Source organism: Vidua macroura, chromosome 5 (assembly GCF_024509145.1).
Source record: "Vidua macroura isolate BioBank_ID:100142 chromosome 5, ASM2450914v1, whole genome shotgun sequence".
In the NCBI taxonomy this organism is placed as follows: Eukaryota; Metazoa; Chordata; class Aves; order Passeriformes; family Viduidae; genus Vidua; species Vidua macroura.
Genome location: NC_071575.1, coordinates 72,854,196 through 72,880,357, shown reverse-complemented (window position 1 = coordinate 72,880,357; position 26,162 = coordinate 72,854,196). Strand labels below are relative to the sequence as shown.

Sequence of the window (26,162 nt, the reverse complement as noted above, 5' to 3'; positions counted from 1 at the left end):
GTTTCTCCCGGCAAAACGAATCCCGTCCGTTACCATGACAGCGCCGCTCGGAGCAGCCCGATCCCTGTTTTCCAAAGGAAAACACGGATCCCTGTTTTCCAAAGGGGTCTGGATGCTCCCTGAGGGGAGTGGGACACACCCAAAACTCCCTGAGGAATTCCCAGCCCGGAGATGCCTCCAGAGGCTCCCGAAAATTCCTGGCAGCTGGAGGAAGGGAAGCGCAATCAACGCTCCGAGGTTTGTTTGGATTCGCTGCTCCCATGATAAATATTCATGGAAAAGCACGAGGAGTGCAAATGTCTGCTCACATCCAGGCCACGGTTCCATTTTAATCCTGGAAAATTCCAGAGGGAAGTGGGGAAGGAGCCTGGAATGGCCCAGAGGGGAAAAGGGAACGAGCGGTTCCCGAAGTGGAGAATTCCCAGATTTCCCAAACTGGAGAATTCCCTTGGCACTGCCCTGCCTGGAGAATTCCCACAGCACATCCCAGACTGAAGAATTCCCAGGGCACTTCCCCGCCTGGAGAATTCCCACATTTCCCAGGCTGGAAAATTCCCACAGCCTTTTCCAACCTGCAGAATTTCCAGGGCATTTCCCAGACCAGACTGGAAAATTCCCACGGCATTTTCCAAACTGGAGCGTTCCCAAATCATCTCCCAAACTGGAGAATTCCCACAGCACATCCCAGACTGGATGATTCCCACGGAATCTCCCAACCTGCAGAATTCCCAGGGCATTTCCCAGATCGGAAAATTCCCACGGAATATCCCAAACTAGAGAATTCCCACATTTCCAAGAATGGAAAATTCCCATGGCATTTTCCAAACTGGAGCGTTCCCAAGTCATCTCCCAAACTGGAGAATTCCCACATTTTCCAAACTGGAGAATTCCCAGGGCAAGAGGGAAGTTCTGGCTCTGCTGAGCGCTCCAGATCCCAAAGAAAACATGGATGAGCCTGGAATCCTCCTGGGAAGCTCCCACCCTTCCCCGCTCTGCACTGGGATCACCAAATCCCACCTCAAGCCAGCCCTGCTTCCCACTGGGAATTCCACGGGAAAATCCCTCCACGAGCATCACTCCAATCCCAATCCCACCAAATTCCTTCAGTATTCCCATAAAACCCTGGGAAAAGCCATTCCCTGCTCCGACAAAATTCCTCTGCTCCCGCCGAATTTCCAAACCCTAATCCTAACCCAAACCCCAATTTCCAGCCCAAATTCCCGAACTCCAATTTCCCATCCCAATTTCCAGCCCCCATTTCCAAACACCAATTTCCAATCCCAATTCCCAAACCCCAATTTCCAACCCAAAATTCCAAACTCAATTCCCGTACCCCAATTTTTCCAAACCCCAATTTCCAAACCCCAATTTCCAAACCCCATTTTTCCAAATCCAATTCCCAAACCCCATTTTTCCAAATCCAATTCCCAAACCCCATTTTTCCAAATCCCTGATTCCCAACCCCTGATTTCCAAACCCAATTTTTCCAAACCCCAATTTCCAAACCCCAATTCCCAAACCCCAATTTCCAAACCAAATTTTTCCAAACCCCAATTCCCAAATTCCAATTCCCAAACCAAATTTTTCCAAATCCCTGATTCCCAACCCCTGATTTCCAAACCCAATTTTTCCAACCCCCAATTTCCAAACCCCAATTCCCAAACCCCAATTCCCAAACCCCATTTTTCCAAATCCCTGATTCCCCACCCCTGATTTCCAAACCCAATTTTTCCAATCCCCAATTTCCAATCCCAGTTTCCAAACCCCAATTCCCAAACCCCAATTCCCAAACCCCAATTTCCAACCCCGATTTCCAAACCCCATTTTTCCAAATCCCTGATTCCCAAACCCCAATTTCCAAACCCAATTTTTCCAAACCCCAATTCCCAAACCCCAATTCCCAAACCCCATTTTTCCAAATCCCTGATTCCCAACCCCTGATTTCCAAACCCAATTTTTCCAACCCCCAATTTCCAATCCCAGTTTCCAAACCCCGGGAAGCTCCCGGCCACGGGCGAGACCATCTGGACCTGCTGCTCGGCTTGGAATTAGTTTGGAATTCTTCCCTGACCTGTTTTCTATCCGGAGCTGATTCCCAGACTTTCCATTGCTCCTGACAGCTTTCCGTGCTGGTTTTCCTGCTTTTTTTTCCCCAAGGAAAATCACGGAGATGCTCAGTCCCAGGTGCACATCCCAAGGGGAATTTAGGCCGGACCTTTGGAGGTCGTTTATTCCCAAACTTTTTTCTTGCATTAATTAATTCCATGACTTTGCAGGCAAAGGAATTCTCAGGCGCTTCCCAAAATCCTTCCCGACTTTTCTATCCCACCCCAAATTCCCAGTTTTGGCTATCAGGAATAGGAAGCTGGGGGGGAAAAAAAAAAAAAATGGGAGAAAGGATTTTTGGGATTGAGCCAAGCTCAATTCCTGCTGCAAATTCTGGAAGAACTGATCCCTGTGTTCCTTCATTTCAGTGTTTTCATGGAATTCCAGGAATTTGGGTGGGAAAAGAACCTTAAATCCCATCCAATCCCACCCCTTCCCATGATTCCAGGCTGCTCCAACCCTGGACATGATCTGGGGGCAGCCACAAGGAATTTTCTGGGAATTCTGGGAATTCTGTGCCATTCCGTCCCAGGCAGGAATTTTTCCTTGCTTTTTTTATATTTTTCCCATTTTTTTTCTTTTTCCAGCTGCTGATCCCATGACTCCGTTCCTGTGTGCTGGGAATTCCCACTGCTCCCTCCATCGGCAGCTCTGGATCCGTAAATCCCTCAGGATAATCCAAGGAAATGCAACAAGTGTGGATTTTATTCCTGATCCAAACCCACCTTTCTCTGGAATTTCTCCCATGGGGACATAGAAAGGATGGGAAAGGTGACCCAAGGGACCAAAATTCCCAAAATATTCCTTAAAAAAGTGAATCCAACCAGAACAGCACCCACTTTGCTCCTATTCCCAGAGGATTTTCCCTCCTTGCCCCAAATCCCAGGATTCTGGGAATGAAATGCAAAAAGAGAGGGAAAATCAGGATTTTAGAGAAGACCAAATCCAGGATAATTCCAGAGCTTGGGAATGTCAGCCAGGCTGGGAAAACAGCCCGAATCCCATGGGAATCTCTCAGACACTTCCAAGATCCAAAGTGGCTGCAGCTTCCATGGATGCAACACCGGGAAAATCCATGGATGCAGAACACCAGGAAAATCCATGAATCCCCCCCCCCCGTCCATCCCTGGGATCCAGAGGAAAGGAAAAAATAAAAAATGGGAAAACCGGGAAAAATCCAACTCACCAACATCGGACTCTTTGTGGGTTTTGATGATTTCCGCCAGCTCGAAATTCCCTGCAATGATGGCCACCTGGAAAAGAGCCGGAAAACCGGGATGAGCGGCTCCGGAGCTTCCATATGGATGGGAACAGCTGCTTTCCGTGGGGGAAAGCCAAGGATTCTTCTGCCTCGGATCATCCGGGAATTCCGAGGTGCCGACGCCTTCCCGGGACAGCGGCCGGAGAGGGTTTGGGTGGCTCCGGCCTGGGGACAATCCCTGACCCCTGGAATTCATCCCAAATCCTGGAATGCTCCCAGGGTGTTGGGTTTGGATCCGGGATAAAACCGTGGAATTTGGAAGAGGTTTGGGATCAGCCAGTCCGGCTGGATGTGTCACTGGATGTGTCCCCAAGGGCCACATCCAAAGGATTTGGGGACTTTTCCAGGGATTGGGAGTGCCCTGGGCAGCCTGTTCCTGATGGGAGGGGATTTCCCAGCAGCCGAATTCCCAAATCTCCAAATCCTCAGATCCCCAAGCCCCCACATTCCCAAATCCTGAAATCCTCAAGTTTCCAAGTCCTCAATTCCTCAATTCCCCAAAACCTCAAATTCCAAAGTCCCCAAATCCTTAATTCTCCAAGTCCCCAAGTCCCTAAATCCTCAAATCCCAAAGCCCCAAAGTCCCCAAATCCTTAATTCTCCAAATCCCCAAATTCCCAAATCTCCAGATCCTCAGATCCCCGGGTCCTTGAGTCCCTGAATTCCCAAATCCCCAAATCCTGAAGTCCTCAAGTCTCCAAGTCCCCAAATTCCCAAGTCCTCAATTCTCAGAGTCTCTAAATCCTCAAATCCCTAAATCCCCAAATCCTCAAATCCCTGATTCCCTAATTCCCCAAATCCCCAAATCCCCCAAGCTCTAAATCCCTAAATCCTCAAATCCCCAAATCCTTAAGTCCTCAAATCCCTAAGTCCCCAAATCCTCCAAGGATTCTGCTCATTTTCCAAAGATTCTGCCCCTTCTCCCAGGATTCTGCTCCTTTTCCAAGGATTCCCCTCCATCCCAAACATTCCCATCCCAAAAAACATCAACAACTTCCCCTTCCCACGTCCGTATCCCACAAAACCCCCACATTCCCATCCTTTTTCCAGAATTCCAATTGCTTTTTCCTCCCTTCTGCTCCGGCGCTGAACGCTCATCCCAAATCCCACCCCGGTGGGACAAATCCCACCTGGAAAAATCCCTGGCTGTGTGACAGAATTCCCAGGAATACCGGGAAGCTCCATGGGATTCCCGGGAATTCTGCTCACCTGGAACGCCGTCTGGCTGTTGTAATTCCGGATTTCCTTGCTGGCGCCTCGGAAGAGGAGAACCCGGGCACAGCTTTCCTGGGAAAAAAATAAACCAGGGAAAACGGGAATTAGACCAGGATTGGGAGCAACAGATCCGGAAAATTCTTTGGGAAGAAGGAGAATGAGCATTCCCTAAGGATTTGGTATTCCTGACCCTAAAGGGAGCAAGTTATGGAATCATGGAATTCCGGCATGGATTGGGTTGGAAGGAATCTTTGGGAGCACCCAGATCCAAATTCCAAGGATTCTTCCCCTTTTCCAAGGATTTTTCTCCTTCTCCAAGAATTCTTCTCCTTTTCCAAAGGAATATTCTCCTCCTTTTTCCAAAGATTCTGCCTCTTCACCCAGGATTCTCCTCTTTTTCCAAGGAATTCTGCCCCTTTTCCAAGCATTCTCCCCCTTCCCCAAGGATTCTGTCCCAGCAAAACATTTTGGGAATGGGATGGATTAAACCATGGAATGTTCTCTTGGGAAATCCCAAACCAGGCTGGGGCTCCGAGGAGGAACAGCCTCATCCCGGGACAGGGATGGATCCCACCTCTGGATTTGGGAATGGTGAGATCCGGGAGTGTCCCGGGCTGGTGCCACCTCCCCCATGATGTCCCCTGTCCCCAAATCCTACAGATTCCACCATGGGATGTTCTCCTGTGGGACCCAAACCCTGGAGCTCCGAGGAGGAACAGCCTCATCCCGGGACAGGGATGGATCCCACCTCTGGATTTGGGAATGGGGAGATCCGGGAGTGTCCCGGGGTGGTGCCACCTCCCCCACGGTGTCCCTGTCCCTGTCCTGTCCCCAAATCCCACAGATTCAGCCCTGGGACCCAAACCCTGGAGCTCCAAGGAGAAACAGCTTCATCCCGGGAAAGGGATGGATTCCACCCTCTGGATTTGGGAATGGAGAGCCAGGAGTTTGCTCTTGGTGGCCCGGGCTGGTGTCACCTCCCCTGCGGTGTCCCCTGTCCCCAAATCCTACAGATTCCACCATGGGATGTTCTCCTGTGGGACCCAAACCCTGGAGCTCCGAGGAGGAACAGCCTCATCCTGGGACAGGGATGGATCCCACCTCTGGATTTGGGAATGGGGAGATCCGGGAGTGTCCCGGGCTGGTGCCACCTCCCCCATGATGTCCCCTGTCCCCAAATCCCACAGATTCAGCCCTGGGACCCAAACCCTGGAGCTCCTGTGGGACCCAAAACTTGGAGCTCCTGTGGAACCAAACCCTGGAGCTCCAAGGAGAAACAGCCTCATCCTGGGACAGGGATGGATGCCACCTCTGGATTTGGGAATGGGGAGATCCGGGAGTGTCCCAGGCTGGTGCCACCTCCCCCATGATGTCCCCTGTCCCCAAATCCCACAGATTCTACCATGGGATGTTTTCCTGTGGGACCCAAACCCTGGTCCTCCAAGGAGGAACAGCCTCATCCTGGGACAGGGATGGATTCCACCTCTGGATTTGGGAATGGTGAAATCCAGGAGTGTCCCGGGGTGGTGCCACCTCCCCCATGATGACCCCTGTCCCCAAATCTCTGTTCCCAGATTCCACCACGGGATGTTCTGTGGAACCCAAAATCAGGAGCTCCAAGGAGGAACAGCCTCATCCTGGGACAGGGATGGATCCCACCTCTGGATTTGGGAATGGGGAGATCCAGGAGTGTCCCGGGCTGGTGCCACCTCCCCCGCGGTGTCCCTGTCCCCGTCCCTGTCCTGTCCCCGTCCCACCTGGTTGTAGAGGGCGCAGATGTGCAGGGCGGTGTTTCCTGAGGCGTTCTGCGCCGTCATGTCCGCTCCGTAGAACAGGAGGTGCTCCAGGTGCTGCACGTGCCCGTAGCGACAGGCCTGCTCCGGAAAACACGGAAAAGCGGGAATCAGGCAGCGGCGGGGGAACCCCCTCGGGAAAAAATCCCCGTCTGGATTCAGCCTGGCTCAGAAAGCTGGAATTCGGTTGGGAATGGGTGTGGCTCCTCACAGCTCCGCCTGGATACCCATGGGAGAAATCAGCTCCGGATCAACGGGAAAAGTTTGGATCATCCCGGATCCGGAGGCTCCTCCAGCTGGGTGGTGGCTCGGGATGAACTCAGCGCCCCGAATCTCTGGAAAATTGGGATGTTCTCCTCCAGGTTTGGTCCACCCCGGGATTCAGGGATCAGCCGAGGAGGATGGAGGCAGCAGGGAGGGTCGGATCCATAAACCGGGATCACAAGGACACATCCCTGGATTCTTTATCCCCAGCTGGGTGTTGTGGGAGATGTTCCAATGGGATCCCATCCCTCCTTCTCCCAAGGGATCGGGAAGCACAAGGCTCGGGATTCCCGACTCCCAATCCAAGTGTTTCTCCAAATTCCCTTGGAGAAAGGGGTTCCACGTGAAAAACAGGGATAGGCAGAACTGGGATTTGGATCCGGGATCCCAAAGTGTTCTCCTTGGAGCCTCCAAGGTTGGAAGGTTGGTTGGAAGTTCCCAACCAAGGGGAGAGGCCGGAAAATCTGGGATGGAGGCAGAGCTGGCCCCATCCAGCTGTCAATCCCAGGGATGGAACAACCCCATCCATGGACGGCATTCCCAGAGTCCAGCCCTCAGTCCAGGCATGGAATGATCCCATCCACGAGCACCAGGAGAACATTCCCAGAGTTCAGCCTTCAATCCTAGACAATCCTGTCCATGGACAGCATTCCCAGAGTCCAGCCCTCAACTGCAGGCATGGAATGATCCCATCCATGGGTACCAGGAGAACATTCCCTCGGCTGGATCCCATCCCACCCCTGCGGATCCCATCCCACACCTGGTGGATCTCCATCCATGAGCACCAGGAGATCATTCCCAGAGCCCAACCCTCAACTCCAGGGATGGAACCACCCCATCCATGGGCACCAGGAGAGCATTCCCAGAGCCCAACCCTCAACCTCAGACATGGAATGACCCCATCCATGGAAAACATTCCCACGGTAGGATCCCATCCCTGCGGATTGCGCCGCACCTGGTGGATCTCCTGCCCTCCACCACCTGGTGGATCTCCATCCATGGACAGCAGGACAGCATTCCCAAAGTCCAGCCCTCAATCCCGGGGATGGAACAACCCCATCCGTGAGCACCAGGAGGACATTCCCGTGGCCGGATCACATCCCGCAGATCCCGTCCCACCTGGTGGATCTCCATCCATGGGCACCAGGAGAACATTCCCAAAATCCAGCCCTCAGTCCCAGGGATAGAACCACCATATCCATGAGCACCAGGAGAACATTCCCAGAGGCGGATCCCATCCCCGCAGATCCCACCGCACCTGGTGGATCTCCACCCATGGGCACCAGGAGAACATTCCCAAAATCCAGCCCTCAATCGCGGGGATGGAACCACCCCATCCGTGAGCACCATGAGGACATTCCCGCGGCCGGATCACATCCCGCAGATCCTCTCCCACCTGGTGGATCTCCTGCCCTCCACCACCTCCTGGATCTCCATCCATGGGCACCAGGAGAACATTCCCAGAGCCCAACCCTCAACCTCAGACATGGAATGACCCCATCCATGGACAACATTCCCACGGCCGGATCCCATCCCTGCGGTTCCCACCACACCTCCTGGATCTCCATCCATGGGCACCAGGAGATCATTCCCAAAGTCCAGCCCTCAATCGCGGGGATGGAACCACCCCATCCATGAGCACCAGGAGAACATTCCCAGAGGCGGATCCCACCGCACCTGGTGGATCTCCATCCATGGGCACCAGGAGAACATTCCCAAAATCCAGCCCTCAATCCCGGGGATGGAACCACCCCATCCATGAGCACCATGAGGACATTCCCGCGGCCGGATCCCATCCCGCGGATCCCGTCCCACCTGGTGGATCTCCACCCATGGGCACCAGGAGAACATTCCCAAAATCCAGCCCTCAATCCGGGGGATGGAACCACCCCATCCATGAGCACCAGGAGATCATTCCCAAAGTCCAGCCCTCAATCCCGGGGATGGAACCACCCCATCCGTGAGCACCAGGAGGACATTCCCGTGGCCGGATCCCATCCCGCGGATCCCGTCCCACCTGGTGGATCTCCATCCATGGGCACCAGGAGAACATTCCCAAAATCCAGCCCTCAATCCCGGGGATGGAACCACCACATCCATGAGCACCAGGAGAACATTCCCAGTGGCTGGATCCCATCCCTGCGAATCTTGTCCCACCTGGTGGATCTCCATCCATGGGCACCAGGAGAACATTCCCAAAATCCAGCCCTCAATCGCGGGGATGGAACCACCCCATCCATGAGCACCATGAGGACATTCCCGCGGCCGGATCCCATCCCTGAGGATCCTGTCCCACCTGGTGGATCTCCTGCCCTCCACCACCTCCTGGATCTCCATCCATGGGCACCAGGAGAACATTCCCAGAGTCCAACCCTCAACCTCAGACATGGAATGACCCCATCCATGGACAACATTCCCACGGCTGGATCCCATCCCTGCGGTTCCCACCACACCTCCTGGATCTCCATCCATGGGCACCAGGAGAACATTCCCACAATCCAGCCCTCAATCCCGGGGATGGAACCACCACATCCATGAGCACCAGGAGAACATTCCCAGTGGCTGGATCCCATCCCTGCGAATCTTGTCCCACCTGGTGGATCTCCATCCATGGGCACCAGGAGAACATTCCCAAAATCCAGCCCTCAATCGCGGGGATGGAACCACCCCATCCGTGAGCACCAGGAGGACATTCCCGTGGCCGGATCCCGTCCCGCGGATCCCGTCCCACCTGGTGGATCTCCACCCATGGGCACCAGGAGAACATTCCCAAAATCCAGCCCTCAATCCGGGGGATGGAACCACCACATCCATGAGCACCAGGAGATCATTCCCAAAGTCCAGCCCTCAATCCCGGGGATGGAACCACCCCATCCGTGAGCACCAGGAGGACATTCCCGTGGTTGGATCCCATCCCTGCGAATCTTGTCCCACCTGGTGGATCTCCATCCATGGGCACCAGGAGAACATTCCCAAAGTCCAGCCCTCAATCCAGGGGATGGAACCACCACATCCATGAGCACCAGGAGAACATTCCCAGAGGCGGATCCCATCCCCGCGGATCCCGACGCACCTGGTGGATCTCCACCCACAGGCATGAGGAGAACATTCCCAAAGTCCAGCCCTCAATCCCGGGGATGGAACCACCCCATCCGTGAGCACCATGAGGACATTCCCGTGGCCGGATCCCATCCCCGCGGATCCCGTCCCACCTGGTGGATCTCCTGCCAGCCGTTCTCGTCCACGCAGCCCAGGCGGGCGTAGTCGTGCAGCAGCAGCTCGCAGCAGTAGGGGTCCCCGCCCACCATGGCGCTGTGGTACAGCGGGGTCAGCCCCCGGCTGTCCTTGTAATCCGGGGACGCTCCCAGATCCAGCAGCGTCTGCCCGGGAAACGGGGAAAAAAATCCCGTGGGAACGGGGAACGGTCCCGTGGGAATGGGGAACATTCCCTTAGGAATTGTCCCCTGGGAATGGGGAGCAGTCCTTCGGGACAGGGCTGGCAACGGGGGACAGTCCCATGGGAACGGGGAAGTGTTCCTTGGGAATGGGGAACTGTCCTTTGGGAATGGGGAACGGTCCTGTGGGAATGGGGAACGGCCCCTTGGGAACGGGGAACTGTCCCTTGGGAACAGGGAATGTCCCTTGAGAATGGGGAATGGCCCCTTGGGAGCAGGGAATGGCCCCTTGGGAATGGGGAACGGTCCTGTGGGAATGGGGAACAGCCCCTCGGGAACGGGGAACTGTCCCTTGGGAACAGGGAATGGCCCCTTGGGAACGGGGAATGGCCCCTTGGGAATGGGTAACTGTCCCTTGGGAACAGGGAATGGCCCCTTGGGAACAGGGAATGGCCCCTTGGGAACAGGGAATGGCCCCTTGGGAATGGGGAACAGTCCTGTGGGAATGGGGAACTGTCCCTTGGGAACAGGGAATGGCCCCTTGGGAACAGGGAATGGCCCCTTGGGAATGGGGAACAGTCCTGTGGGAATGGGGAACTGTCCCTTGGGAACAGGGAATGGTCCCTTGGGAACAGGAAAGGGTCCCTTGGGAATGGGGAACGACCCCCTTGGGAACGGGGAATGGTTCCTTGGGAACAAGAACAGTCCCTTGGGAATGAGGAACTGTCCTTTGGGAATGGGGAACGGTCCCGTGGGAACGGGGAACAGTCCCTTGGGAACAGGGAATGGTCCCTTGGGAACAGGAAAGGGTCCCTTGAGAATGGGAATGTCCTCTTGGGAATGGGGAATGGTCCCTTGGGAAGGACTGGGATGAGGGAATCGCCCCATGTCCGTGGGGAATCATCTGGGGAGAGGGCTGGAGGGGAAAAAATGGGGGAAGGAGGGGAAAATCTGGGAAGGGGAGAGGAGAAGGGAGGGAAGGAGCAGAAGGAAGGAGGGACAGAGGGGGAGGAGAAAAGGAAAATCTGGGAAAGGAAAATCTGGGGAAGGGAAGGGAAGGGAAGGGAAGGGAAGGGAAAGGGAAGGGAAGGGAAGGGAAGGGAAGGGAAGGGAAGGGAAGGGAAGGGAAGGGAAGGGAAGGGAAGGGAAGGGAAGGGAAGGGAAGGGAAGGGAAGGGAAGGGAAGGGAAGGGAAGGGAAGGGAAGGGAAGGGAAGGGAAGGGAAGGGAAGGGAAGGGAAGGGAAGGGAAGGGAAGGGAAGGGAAGGGAAGGGAAGGGAAGGGAGATGGAAAATCCCGGCACTGACCAGCAGGGGCCGCGTGATTCCGACACCTCACGGCTTTGTGCAGCGCCGTCATTCCCTCGCGGGTCCGGAAATCCAGGTGGGCTCCGCCGTTCCGGAGCGCTTTGATCATCTCGGCGCTGAGCTCCAGCTGCGCCGCCGCCGTCAGCGGGCACTCTGGGAGGACACGGGAATGCGGGAGATCCATGGAATGCCCGGCACATCCACGGGAATCTCTCCCCGTGGGATCCCGGCTGGAAGTGCCCACAGAGATCTCCTCGGGGTTTGGGATCGGATCCATGGGAATGGAGGCCAAATGGGGGAAGCTGCTTGCTCCTGGGTATTCCCAAGGATCTCCTGAGCAGCGGGAATGGGAATTGGATGGAAAATTCTGGGATTAGGCGGCAAAGCAGACAAAATATCTTGGGAATGGGATCCGGGAAACCATAGATTCTCCTTGGCCCCTTGGGAATTCCCATATCCGGTGCTACCAATGGGAAAATCCTCGTCCCGGGATAAGGGGTGGGTTCCAATCAGGAGAAACCACTGGATGCTCCCAACTTTCCTCGAGGTCGCTGCTCCAAATCCCACAGATCCTGCTGGGAATCCCAAGAATTCCAGGATTCCCTCATTCCCTTGGGATGCAGATGGGATTCCCAGAGGACAGTGGGAATTATAACATTTAAGGAATGCCACAGGATCGGGTCTGGAAACCCCATGGATACAAATGCTGGAATTCCCTGTCCGTGGCCAGTTTGTCCCGGCAGGAAATCATGGAAAAGGGGCTGGAATTCATGAGGGAATTAAGGAATGCTCGGGATCCAGAGCGGGAAAGAAGCAACAGGAGAAAGTTTTGCACATTCCATGGGGAAGTTCTGAATCCTCGGGATAAGGAGGGGCTGGAGCATGGCCAGGGAAGGGAACGGAGCTGGGAAAGGCCTGGAAAACTCCAGAGGGATTTGGGCTCAGCCTGGCGCAGAGGAGGCCCCCGGGGATCCTCGGGATGGGCTCTGAGGTCCTTCCCACCCAAACCAGGCCAGGATTGGGGAATTGTGGAATCCTTGCCCATGGAATGCCGGCAGTGCCTCGGGAAGGGCCCCCGAGCCCCCCTGGGCTGGGCAGGGGCTGCCGGGGGATCCGTGCGGGGGAGAGGCCGGGAAAAGCGGGATCTGCCCCGGGATCGGGGCCAGGGCAGCTCTGCTGCCATCGGGGCAGGGATCGGGAATGTCCTTCTGGCTCTGCCCAGCTCCTGCCAGGAGCCAGCGGGGATCGGGATCTGCTCCAGGGAATGAGCCCCGGGAACAGAGGCAGCGGCCTCAGCCTGGGCCGGGCAGGCTCAGCTCGGAGATTTGGGATCATTTTCCATGGAAAGGGGCTCAGGCCTCGGCAGGGGCTGCCCGGGGAGCTTTGGGGTGCCCATCCCTGGAGGTATCCAAGGAATTCCCAGAATTCCACTCAGGGCTGGGATCGGGCCCAGCTGGGACTCGGTGCCCTTGGAATTCTTTCCCAGCCTCAATAATTCCATGGTTTGGAGAAGGGACATTCCAAAGTCATCTCATCCCTGTGTATGCAATCATTCCCATCCCATTCCAAGGGCAGGGACAATCCCACCATCCCAGGCTGCTCCAGCCTTTCCTGGGACATTCCAGGGATGCAGGGGCAGCCCCAGCTGCTCTGGCAATTCCAGCCCAGCCAGGAATTCCCAATTCCCAAGATCCCATCCATCCCTGCCCTCTGGCAGTGGGAGCCATTCCCTGTGTCCTGTCCCTGCAGGCCTTTCCCAAATTTCAGCTCTCTTGGAGCCCCTTTAGGGCCTGGAATGTGCTGGAAGCTCTCCCTGGATCCTTCCCTTCTCCAGGGGAACATTCCCAGCTCTCCCAGCCTGGCTCCGGGTCCTTTTCCCTCCCCCACTCCCGATTCCCGCAGCAATTTTCCCCCCACGTTATTTCAGGGATTTTGAATCCTCCTTTGTAATTCCAACGTTTTCCTGGGCTCCTCTCCCTCTCCCGCTGTCCCTCGTTAAATATCCCACGTTAAATATCCGAGGATTTTTTTTTCCCCCTCTTTTCTCCGGCAAAACCATCCCTGGGGTTTGGCTTTCATTCCAGAACAACGGAAACTTCGCCCGGATCCGGGGTTTTTTTCATTCCCACTTTTTCAATGTCCCCACAGGTAGCAACTGTGAATTTTTTGGGCTTTTTCATCCCTTTCAGATCCCAGGAATCTTTCCTGGAATATCTTCCCAGCAACCCCGAAATGGGAACGGCAGCAAACGGGGCTGGAATTGCTTCCCAGAGTGGATTTTCCCCTATTTTTCCACCCAAGAAGAGCCAGGAAAATGGGAATAAATCCTCAGCACAGCTTAAAACCTTTCCCAAAATCCATTGAAATGAAGATTCCCAAAGTTTGGAATCCATGGGATCAGCTGAGGGTGTCCCAGGAAGTTCAGGGGATTTTATGGCTCATCCCAGTTATTCCCAGTCCATTTTTGGGATTAAATCCTGCAGGAAACCATTTTTTCCAAGCAGGATTTTCCAGTTTTCCATGGGGAGATTCCCACGGGATTCCCCAAGGATCCAATCCCAAAAATTCCATCAGGAAAAATGCTGGCTCATTCCCGGCTCATTCCCAGCCTGCTCTTCCAACATCCAGCCCAGACTTCCTGGAAAATCCACGGGAAGCCAACCAACATTCCCAAAAAACCCCCAAGCTCCCAGTCCAGGAATTTCTGAGAGATTCCAATTCCTTCATCCAACCACAGCTGGGAAAGGCCGGGATTGGAAATGGGAACAGATTCCAAGAGGAGAAACGTGGGATTGTATCCCGGTGAACCCCAGAAGGGACTGGGAAGGGAAGAGTTATCCCTAAGGAATGCCGCATTCCCAAAATCCTCTGAAAAGTGGGAATTGTGCCATAAAACCCCAAAAAACGACTGGGATAGAGCGGGAAGAAATTCCAGAGGAAAGCCTGGAGGAATTCCGGGAAGGAATCGGGAATGTTGAGCTGATTCCTTCCGGGAAGCGCTCCCGAATCCAGAGGAAAAGATGGAACTGACCTCCGGTGTCGGGATCATGGAAGTTGGGATCCAGCCCCTTTTCCAGCAGCCGGCAAACCTTCTCCGAGTTCAGCATCTGCACGTATTCCATGAATTTCTTCAGGTTCGCCTGGATTCGGGAAAAACCGCCGCGTTAACATCCCGAAATTCCAGGAAAAGCCACCGGGGGAGCATCCCCATCGCGAAAATCCAAGGAAAATCGGGATAACGGCACTGAATTCCATCAGGATGGGACGCAAATCCACGTGGGAATGTCGGGAAACCGAGGGGAAAGGTTGGGAAGAGCTCCAAGGAAACGGAGAAGGTGAAGCCGGATTTCACATCCAAGGAAAAAAATTCCAATTCCAGCATTTCCCGCCTTAATTATATGGGAAATATGGGAATAATATGGGAAATATGGGAAATACGGGAAAATGATCCTTTTTAGGAGGCATGAATCCCAAAAATGCCGCGTTTCCATTTGTATTTGGACGGTTTCCAGTTGGAAAATTGGGGGGAAAAAAAACCTTGGAAATGCCAAGCGGGATGAGGAAAAGGTTTGGAAGGGAATTTGGGAATTCTGGAATGGTTGGGGTGGGATGGGAGCTGAAATCCCATCCCATTCCGAGGGCACGGACTCCTCCCACTATCCCAGGTTATTCCAACAATTCCAGGGATGAGGCAGCTGAGGATTCCTTGGAACTGCTGGATCATCCCATGGGAATTCAGGCTGCCAGTGCCTCCCCTCTATCCCAAATTTTGGGACTGGAATTTTGTTTCCTCAGGCTGGAATTCTCAATGATTTGCCTCAAATTCCCAAATTGTTGGGATTTTTCCCATTATTTTTTTTTCTGGCTGGATGAAGCCATTATTAAATTCCCAGATTCCAGGAATTGCAGAGGTAGGAATGGCTCCAGTGGGAAAATCCCAGCTCCCACATTCCCAGACTTTTCATTGGAGGATATTTTTGGGAGTTTATTCCAATCTGACCACGCAAAATCTGGGAAAAGTCCTGGAAAATCCCAAGAGCTGGAATTCAGGCCGGCCGTGCCCTTGGAGCCGGGAGAGGCCGGAGCAAATCCATGGATCCGCCTCCCGCTGCCAGGCAGCAGCAAATGGATTCATTGATCCCTCAGAAACAGGGAATTATGGATTTGCTGCCGCGCCGGGACAACGCGGAGCCTCTGGAATTGCACAATTCCTCCCAGCAGGAATCTCCAGAGCCATGGCACTGGGAATCCTGGAATGGTTTGGGTGGGAAGGGACCTCAAATCCCATCCCATTCCAATCCCACCATCCCAGGCTGCTCCAGCCTTTCCTGGGACATTCCAGGGATGCAGGGGCAGCCCCAGCTGCTCTGGGAATTCCAGCCCAGCCAGGAATTCCTAATTCCCAAAATCCCACCCCAATCTCCCTTTCCCAGGGAATTCCCTCCATTCCCAGCTCTCCCAGACTGGGATTGGATCCAGCCCCACCCCAACTCCGCTCCAGGAAGGAATTTTGGGATCCGGGGGCTTCACTGGGAAGCTCGGGACTCCAGGAAGGGTCTCCCTTCCCTTTTCCATCCCCAACTTCCATAAAAATCCCTCGGGATGGATTCTGAGCCTCCTTGATCCCAGAATCCCGGAATGGTTTGGGTGGGAAGGGACCTCAAATCCCATCCCATTCCAATCCACCATCCCAGGCTGCTCCAGCCTTTCCTGGGACATTCCAGGGATGCAGGGGCAGCCCCAGCTGCTCTGGCAATTCCAGCCCAGCCAGGAATTCCCAATTCCCAAAATCCCACCCCAAGCTCCCTTTCCCAGGGAATCCCATCCATCCCTTTGAATCCCAGAAAATCCAACATTTCCTTGCCCGAGGAACCCAACAGAGCCACAAATCCCCACCCTGGGACACAGAGGCAGCGCCTCTACTTTTCCAAGGAAAATCTCAACAATAAACACATGGAAGAGCAGGAATTCCCAGGAACTGGAGCAGGAATTCCCCAGGGACTGAAGGAGAAATTCCCAGAAACAGAAGGAGAAATTCCCTGGGTTTGAAGGAGAAACCCCCCCCCCCCCCCCCAGGAGCTGAGGCAGGAATTCCCAGAAACTGAAGCAAAAATTCTCAGGAACTAAAACAGAAATTCCCAGGATTTGAAGCAGAGATCCCACAGAAACCACAGGAGGAATTCCCCAGGAACTGAAGCAGGAATTCCCCAAAAACCAAAGCAGGAATTCTCAGAAACCAAAGGAAAAATCCCCAGAAACTGAAGCAGAAATTCCCCCAAAACCAGCGCAGGAATTCCCCAGGAACTGAAGGAGGAATTCCCAGGATTTGAAGGAGAAATTCCCAGAAATTGAAACCGGAATTCCCCAGCTGCCAAATCTCACGGAATTTCACTGCTGAATTCCAGCTGTTCCCTGGATGACCCCATTCCGGGAATGATCCCTGCCCGTTATCCCGACGTTCCCACGGAATCTCCGTGCTGAATTCCAGCCCATTCCCGACTCAGGGAATGATCCCTGCCCGTTATCCCGACGTTCCCACGGAATCTCCGTGCTGAATTCCAGCCCCATTCCCGACTCAGGGAATGATCCCTGCCCGTTATCCCGACATTCCCCCGGATCCGGGTACCGTTCCCGAGGCTCTCCGGGTGTCCCGGTGTCCCCGTAGCCAGCCAGGATCCCATCCCTGCTCCCGCTCCCTCTGGATCCAGCTCCAATCCCAGCCTTTTTTCCCGGGGAGCTGCCTCCAATCCCAGCTTTTCCCGGGAAAGGTCGATCCATGCCCGCTGCGCCGGCGGCGCTCCAACGGGCACGGAATGAGGATGGATTGGCTGGAATTGTCCCTTCGGCTCCTATCCGGCATTCCAAATATCCACGGGAATGGAAAAGGCCAAGGAAAGGCTCCTTCCCAAAATCCCACAGGTTCTGGAAAAGGAGCAGCCCGAGGGAAGGGAGAAAGGGAGAAGGGAAAAGGAAAAGGGGGGAAAACGTAAAAAAAGGGAAAAGGGGGAAAAGGGAAAAAAGGGGTGAAATGGGGGAAAAAAGGTGGGAAAAAAGAAAAAAGGGGAAAAAAAGGGGGAAAAGGAGGAAAAGGGGGAAAAGGGGGAAAAGGAGGGAAAAGGAGGGAAAAGGGGGGGAAAGGGTGAAAAAGGGGGGAAAAGGGAATAAAAGGGAATAAAAGGGGAAAAAAGGGGAAAAAGGGGGGAAAAGGGGAAAAAAGGGGCAAAAAGGGGGAAAAGGGGAAAAAAGGGGGAAAATGGGGGAAAAGGGGGAAAAAGGGGGAAAAGGGGGGGAAAGGGGGGGAAAGGGGGAAAAAAGGGGAAAAAGGGGGAAAAAGGGGGGGAAGGGTGGGAAAAAGGGGGGGGAAAGGGAAAAAAAGGGGAAAAAAGGCGAAAAAAGGGTGAAAAAGGGGGAAGTGGAGAAAAAAGGGGGAAAAGGGGGGAAAATGGGAAAAAGAGGAATAAAAGGGGAAAAAGGGGGGAAAAGGGGGGAAAGGGGAAAAAGGGGGGAAAAGGGGGGAAAAGGGGAGAAAAGGGGGAGAAAAGGGGGGGAAAGGGGGGAAAGGGGGAAAAAAAGGGGGAAAAAAGGGGGAAAGAAGGGGGAAAAAAGGGGGAAAGGTCCTTCCCAAAATCCCACATTCCTTGGGATACCCTGGAATTCCGGGGCCGGATGGGTTTTCCCCAGGGTTTTCCAGGTGAATTCCGCAGGGAATTCCGGGCTCAGCTCCGCTCCCGTCCTGGTTTTGGCGGAGCTTTGACTGAAAGCCGGGATTCCTTGGGATACCCGGGAATTCCGGGGCCGGCCGGGTTTCCCGGGGGGGTCTCCAGGGCGTTCCCGTGGGAATTCCGTGGGAATTCCCGCGGGATTGGGGCTCACCTTGGTGTGCAGCTTGGCAAACTGCTTGTCGTCCAGCAGCGGCTGGGAATAGACGCGGCGCTTGTAGCGGAACTGCCGAGATAAGAGAGTGATAAGAGATAAGAGAGTGATAAGAGATAAGAGAGTGATAAGAGATAAGAGAGTGATACGAGATTGATCGGAGATAAGGGGAGATAAACGGGGACCAGAGATAAGGGGATGGGAGATAAGAGAATATTTCGTCAGAGATAAATGGAGATACGGGAGATAAATTAGATAAGAGAGGGGAGGTGGGTGGAGATAAGAGATAAACAGAGATAAGAGATAAATGAATATGAGGAAAGGGAAAAGGGAAAGGGAAAAGGGAAAAGGGGAAAGGGGAAAGGGAAAAGATAATATTTCGTAAGAGATAAATGGAGATAAGATACGGGAGATAGATAAGAGAGGGGAGGTGGGTGGAGATAAGAGATAAACAGAGATAAGAGAGAAATGAATATGAGGAAAGGAAAAGGGAAGGGAAGGGAAGGAGAAGGGAAGGGAAGGGAAGGGAAGGGAAGGGAAGGGAAGGAAGGAAGGGAAGGGAGGAGGGAAGGGAAGGGAAGGGAAGGGAAGGGAAGGGAAGGGAAGGAAGGGAAGGGAAGGGAAGGGAAGGGAAGGGAAGGGAAGGGAAGGGAAGGGAAGGGAAGGGAAGGGAAGGGAAGGGAAGGGAAGGGAAGGAAGGGAAGGGAAGGGAAGGGAAGGGAAGGGAAGGGAAGGGAAGGGAAGGGAAGGGAAGGGAAGGAAGGAAGGGAAGGAAGGGAAGGGAAGGGAAGGGAAGGGAAGGGAAGGGAAGGGAAGGGAAGGGAAGGAAGAAAGGAAAGGAAAGGAAAGGAAAGGAAAGGAAAGGAAAGGAAAGGAAAGAAAGGAAAGGAAAGGAAAAGGAAAGGAAAGGAAAGGAAAGGAAAGGAAAAGGAAAGGAAAGGAAAGGAAAGGAAAGGAAAGGAAAGGAAAGGAAAAGGAAAGAAAGGAAAGAAAGGAAAGGAAAGGAAAGGAAAGGAAAGGAAAGGAAAGAAAGGAAAGGGAAAGGAAAGGAAAGGAAAGGAAAGGAAAAGGAAAGGAAAGGGAAAAGGGAAAAGGGAAAAGGAAAAGATGATAAAGATAAAGAGAAATAAAGATAAGTCAAGAGAGAAGAGATAAGAGACATACAAAGATAAGAGATATCAGATAAAAGAATATAAGGGTTAAAAGATACATGAGAGATAAGAGCTAAATGAATATAAGATAAAGATGAAAAAGATAAAAATAAAATTATAAAGATAAAAAGATAAAGATGATAAAGACAAAGATAAAGACAAAGACAAAAGGCAAAGATAAAGATAAAGATGAGAGAGGAGAGATAAGATACCTACAAAGATAAGAGGTATCAGATAAACGAAAATAAGGGTTAAACGATAAAGATATGACAGATAAGAGCTAAATTAAGATAAGATAAAGATAAAGATAAAGATAAGGATAAGAGACCTCCAAAGATAAGAGGTATCAGATCAACGGAGATAAGAGATAAAGAGAGGGAAGAGCCAAATGAATGTGAGATAAAAGGAAAAGAAAAAGAGAGAGATAAGAGAGAAGAAACGCACAAAGATAAGAGATATCAGGTAAATTAAATAAGAGGGTTAAGGGAGAAAAAGATAAGAGATGGGAGATAAGAGATAAAGAAAAGAGGGAATAGAGCCATAGAAAGATAAGAGATAAGAGATAAATGAATATCAAAGATAAAGATAGATGGAGATGAAGATGATAAAGATGATAAAGATAGAAAGATAAAAAGAATAAAAGTTAAAATATAAAATATAAAAAGATAAAAATATGATAAAAATATGATAAAATATGATAAAATATAATAAAATATGATAAAATATGATAAAAATATGATAAAATATGATAAAAAGATGATAAAAAGATGATAAAAATATAATAGATAAAAATACAAAGATAGAGATAAAAATAGAGATAAAGATAGAGATACATCCAAGGATAACCAGAGATAAGACAGAGGAGATAAGGAATAACAGATAAATTGATATGAGATAAGGGATCAGTGATAAACTGAGATAAGAGAGGATAAATAAGAGATAAATTAATATGAGATAAAGACCAGAGATAAGGGACCTACGAAGATAAGAGATAAGAGTGAAAGATAAGATATAGACAGAGATAAGAGAGGAGATACAAGAGAAAATACATAAATGAGTTTGAGATAAGGAGAAGGCAGAAGAGATAAGAGAGAAAACATTGATAAGAGATAAACATCGATAAGAGATAAACATCGATAAGAGATCAGACATAAAATATTGAATTTGATAAGAGATAAGAGGTAAAAGATAATGTGGTATAAAGATAAGAGATAAGGGGCATGCAAAGATAAGATATCATATTAAATGGAGATAAGAGATAAGATATAAAGATTTGTTCATATTAAAATATGAGATAAGAAATAAATGGAGGTAAGATAAACAGAGATAAGAGATCAATAGGAGTTAATGGATAATGAGGAAGATAAGAGAGAAATGGAGATAAGAGAGGTGAGAGAAAAGATAAATTAATACTATAGGTAAATAATAGATTAATAATTATTAGTTAATTATTAATAAATAATAATTAATCTTTATATTATTCATAAATTAATTATATGATGATAAGAGATAAGAGACATAAAAATACAATGCAGAAATAAATTGAGATGAGAGAAGAGATGAGAGATATGCAAAGATAAGAGATTTTCTATAAAATTAAATTTAAAAATAAAATAAAATAAAATAAAATAAATTAAATTAAACAATACAATTGACTTAAATTGAAGTAAAATAAAGTAACATAAAGTAAAATAAAGTAAAATAAAATAAAGTGAAATAAAGTAAAATAAAAAAAGTAAAATAAAATAAAGTAAAATTAAGTAACATAAAGTACAATAAAGTACAATAAAATACAATAAAATACAGTAAAATAAAATAAAATAAAAGTAAAGTACAGTAAAATAAAGTAAGGTAAAAAAATAAAATAAAATACAATAAAAATAAAATACAATAAAATACAATAAAATTAAGTAAAATAAAGTAAAATAAAATCCAATACAATGAAATGAAATGAAATGAAATGAAATGAAATGAAATTAATTGAAATGAACTGAAATGAAATTAACTGAAATTAACTGAAATGAAATGAAATGAAATTAAATTAAATTAACTGAAATTAACTGAAATTAACTGAAATTAACTGAAATTAAATTAACTGAAATGAAATGAAATTAACTGAAATTAAATTAACTGAAATGAAATGAAATTAAATTAACTGATATTAACTGAAATTAACTGAAATTAACTGAAATTAAATTAACTGAAATGAAATGAAATGAAATGAAATGAAATGAAATGAAATGAAATGAAATGAAATGAAATTAACTGAAATGAAATGAAATTAAATTAAATTAACTGAAATTAAATTAACTGAAATTAACTGAAATTAAATTAACTGAAATGAAATGAAATTAAATTAAATTAACTGAAATTAAATTAACTGAAATGAAATGAAATGAAATGAAATGAAATTAAATTAAATTAACTGAAATTAACTGAAATGAAATGAACTGAACTGAAATGAAATGAAATGAAATGAAATGAAATGAACTGAAATGAAATTAACTGAAATTAACTGAAATGAATGAACTGAAATGAAATGAAATGAAATTAACTGAAATTAACTGAAATGAAATTAACTGAAATGAAATGAAATGAACTGAAATGAAATGAAACTAAATGAAATGAACTGAAATGAAATTAACTGAAATTAACTGAAATTAACTGAAATTAAATTAACTGAAATTAATTGAAATTAACTGAAATTAAATTAACTGAAATTAATTGAAATTAAATTAACTGAAATGAAATGAAATTAACTGAAATGAAACAAAATGAAATTAACTGAAATTAAATTAACTGAACTGAACTGAAATGAAATGAACTTCAATGAAATGAACTGAAATGAAATGACATGAAATGAAATGAAATGAAATGAAATGAAATTAACTGAACTGAAATGAAATGACGTGAAATGAAATGAAATAAACTGCAATTAACGGAACTGAACTGACATGACATGAAATTAGATTAAAGGAATGGAATGAACTGAAGGGGGTTAAGGAGGCGAGGCGGCCGTGCCGCTGGCTGACCTCCAGGTAGGGCAGGGGCGCGCCGGGGCCCAGCGGGTATTCCCGCAGCAGCCGCTCCTCGTCCAGGAACTTGCCGGCGCGGCCGTTGAAGGCGGGCTGGAAGAGGCCGTAGTTGAGCACGTCCTTGAGGCTGTGGTTGAGCGTGCACAGGATGCGCTGCTTGGACGCCCACACGGGAACGTCGGGGTTCAGCCGCAGACACTTCTGGGGACGCGCACGGAACGCCGCGTCAGCGGGCGGGGCGGCGGGATGGGCGCGGGGTCAGCGTGGGGAAGGGGAGAGTTGGGGTTTGGAAGGGGCAGAGGGATCGGAAATGAGGAATTCACAAGGTTTTATGGCTACGTTATTAAAAAGCACCCAAAAATTGGGTGTTCCCACTGTGGATTCCAAAGGGAAAAAGAGGGAGAGAATGGGAATTTGGTGTGCAGTTCTTCAGGGAATGAGGGTGGGAAAAGGGAAAGTTGGGGTTTGGAAGGGGCAGAGGGATCGGAAATGAGGAATTCCCAAGGTTTTATGGCTACGTTATTGAAAAACACCCCAAAATTGGGTGTTCCCACTGTGGATAAGAAGGGAAACAGAGGGAGAAAGTGGGAATTCGTTGTGTTGTTCTTCAGGGAATGAGGGAGGGAAAGGGGAGAGTTGGGGTTTGGAAGGGGCAGAGGGATCGGAAATGAGGAATTCCCAAGGTTTTATGGCTGAATTATTAAAAAAAAAACAAAAAATTGTGTGTTCCCACTGTGGATAAGAAGGGAAACAGAGGGAGAGAATGGGAATTCGGTGTGTTGTTCTTCAGGGAATGAGGGTGGGGAAGGGGAGAGTTGGGGTTTGGAAGGGGCAGAGGGATCGGAAATGAGGAATTCCCAAAGGTTTATGGCTGAATTATGAAAAAACACCCAAAATTGGGTGTTCCCACTGTGGATTCCAAAGGGAAACAGAGGGAGAGAATGGGAGTTTGCCATATTGTTCTTCAGGGAATGACGGAAGGAGGGAGGGAAAGGGGAGAGTTGGGGTTTGGAAGGGGTAGAGGGATCAGAAATGAGGAATTCCCAAAGTTTTTATGGCTATGTTCTTGAAAAACACCCCAAAATTGGGTGTTCCCACTGTGGATAAGAAGGGAAACAGAGGGAGAAAGTGGGAATTCATTGTGTTGTTCTTCAGGGAATGAGGGTGGGAAAGGGGAGAGTTGGGGTTTGGAAGGGGCAGAGGGATCGGAAATGAGGAATTCCCAAGGTTTTATGGCTACGTTATTAAAAAACACCCAAAAAAATTGGGTGTTCCCACTGCAAATCCCACAGGGAAACAGAGGGAGAGAATGGAAATTCACTGTGTTGTTCTTCAGGGAATGAGGGTGGGAAAGGGGACAGTTGGGGTTTGGAAGGGGCAGAGGGATCGGAAATGAGGAATTCCCAAAGGTTTATGGCTACGTTATTAAAAAACACCCAAAAATTGGGTGTTCCCACTGTGGATTCCAAAGGGAGACAATGGAAATTCACTGGGTTCACAAGGGAATGTGGAATGGGGGTGGGAAAGGGGAGAGCTGGGGTTTGGAAAGGGCAGAGCTATGGGAAATGAGGAATTCCCAAGTTTTTATGGCTAAATTATTAAAAAACACCCCAAAATTGGGTGTTCCCACTGTGAATTCCAAAGACAAACAGATGGAGAGAATGGGAATCCACTAGGTTCTCCAGGGAATGGGGAAAGGAGGGAGAAAAAGGGGGGAGTTGGGGTTTGTGGGGTTCAGACCGATGGAAAATAAGGAATTTCCAAGTTTTCCTGATATTTTGAGTTAAAAAATGAAAAAAAAATTGGGTGTTCCCACTGTGGATAAGAAGGGAAACAGAGGGAGAAAGTGGGAATTCATTGTGTTGTTACTCAGGGAATGAGGGTGGGAAAAGGGACAGTTGGGGTTTGGAAGGGGTAGAGGGATCGGAAATGAGGAATTCCCAAGTTTTTATGGCTACATTATTGAAAAACACCCCAAAATTGGGTGTTCCCACTGTGGATTCCAAAGGGAAACAGAGGGAGAAAGTGGGAATTTGCCGTATTGTTCTTCAGGGAATGGGGGAAGGAGGGAGGGAAAGGGGGGAGTTGGGGTCTGTGGGATTTTGGGAGAGGGAAATCTATGGGAAATGGGGAATTCCCGAGTTTTCCTGATATTTTAAATTTTAAAATGAAGAAAAAAAATGACAATGGATCCGTGTCTGTCCCTGAGGAATTGCCACGCGCCGGGCACAGAGCCAGACACGGATTTGGGAATGGATCTGGGCATGGATTCCAACATGGATTCAGGAATGGATCCCGACACAGATTTGGGAATGGATCCCAACATGGATCCCAAAATGGATTCAGGAAAGGAACCCAACATTGATCCTGACTTGGGATTGGATTTGGGATTTGGATCCCAACACGGATCCCAACACGGATCTCGACATGGATTTGGGAATGGATCCGGGCATGGATCCCAACATGGATTTGGGAATGGATCTCAGGACAGATCTGGACATGGATCCAAACATGGATCCGGGCATGGATCCGGGCACAGATTCAGGAATGGATCTGGGCATGGATCCCAAAATGGACCCAGGCATGGATCCCAACACGGATCCAGGCACAGATCCTGATGTGGATCCAGGAATGGATCCCAACATGGATCTGGGAATCGATCTGGGCACAGATCCGTACAGGGATTCGGGAATGGATCCAAGGACAGTTCTGGACATGGATCCAAACATGGATCTGGGCATGGATCTGGACACGGATTCAGGAATGGATCTGGGCATGGATCCCAACATGGATCCAGGCATGGATCCCAATGTGGATCCGGGAATGGATCCCAACGTAGATCCGGGAATAGATCTGGGCACAGATCCGTACAGGGATTCGGGAATGGATCCTGACGTGGATCCTCCTAAAACCGGGACAAAGTTCCAGCCCTGGTCCAGGCCCAGGGAACATTCCCGGCTTTCCTCCAAGGATTCTCTTTGGATTTCTCCCAGGATCCTGGTTTTTCCTTCCCCATTACTCCTTCCGAGCCATTCCAGCAGCATTCCCATTCTCACAGGGTGGAAAATCCCATGGGATTCTCCTGGGTTTCCGTGGGTTGGAGGGAGAAGGGATCAGAGGCACAGGACTGGGAATATCCATGGGAATTCCCACCTGGAGATCCCAAATCCCACCTTGGGCCAGGCTGGATGTCACCATTCCCATCATTCCCATCATTCCCATCATTCCTGACCACAATCCTGGGAAGGATTTTCAGATATCCAGGGAAAAGCAATCCTGGAGGAGAGGAGGAATCCACAGGAATTTTTTTCCACCCTCCAAAGTCAAACTGGGACCAGTTGGCGGAGCCAGCTGGGGAAAAAAAAAAAAAAAGCAGGAATTTTGGGGCTTAGATCATCTCCTGAGGGAAATTCCAGCCCTGCCATTCCCGGAGTTTAATTCCATGCTGGGAGAAGCCGCTTCCAGCAAAAAAAAAATGGGATAAGGGTGGGAGGGAGGATCCAGGAAGCACCTGGAGTTCCTGGAGCCAGAAAAACAAAGGATTTGGGATTTTCCGTTGAATCGGGGCCGATCCATCGGGAAGGGCGTTGGATGTTGTGTCATCCCACAAAACCCAATCCCAAAACCCCCTCCGGTGACTCATGGTTCAAAACTCCATCCAAAAATCCCAGAATTCCCAACTTTCCGCAGCACTGACAGCCCCGGTCACCCCAATATTCCCAAAGAGTGTTGGAATGTTTCCAGGGAATCCGCTCCCCCTATCC

At 49.8% G+C, this 26,162-nt stretch overlaps 1 protein-coding gene across 1 annotated transcript in view; it reads right to left on the bottom strand.

Annotated features, from left to right (window-relative positions):
- The window catches only part of SHANK3 (SH3 and multiple ankyrin repeat domains 3), a 179,018-nt gene that overhangs the window by 108,509 nt on the left and 44,347 nt on the right, over positions 1-26,162 (bottom strand). Inside the window, 8 exon segments of the mRNA XM_053978334.1 lie at positions 3,293-3,359; positions 4,577-4,654; positions 6,340-6,456; positions 9,852-10,019; positions 11,344-11,492; positions 14,371-14,479; positions 18,213-18,284; positions 22,396-22,599. Coding sequence (XP_053834309.1) covers positions 3,293-3,359; positions 4,577-4,654; positions 6,340-6,456; positions 9,852-10,019; positions 11,344-11,492; positions 14,371-14,479; positions 18,213-18,284; positions 22,396-22,599 — 964 coding nt within the window.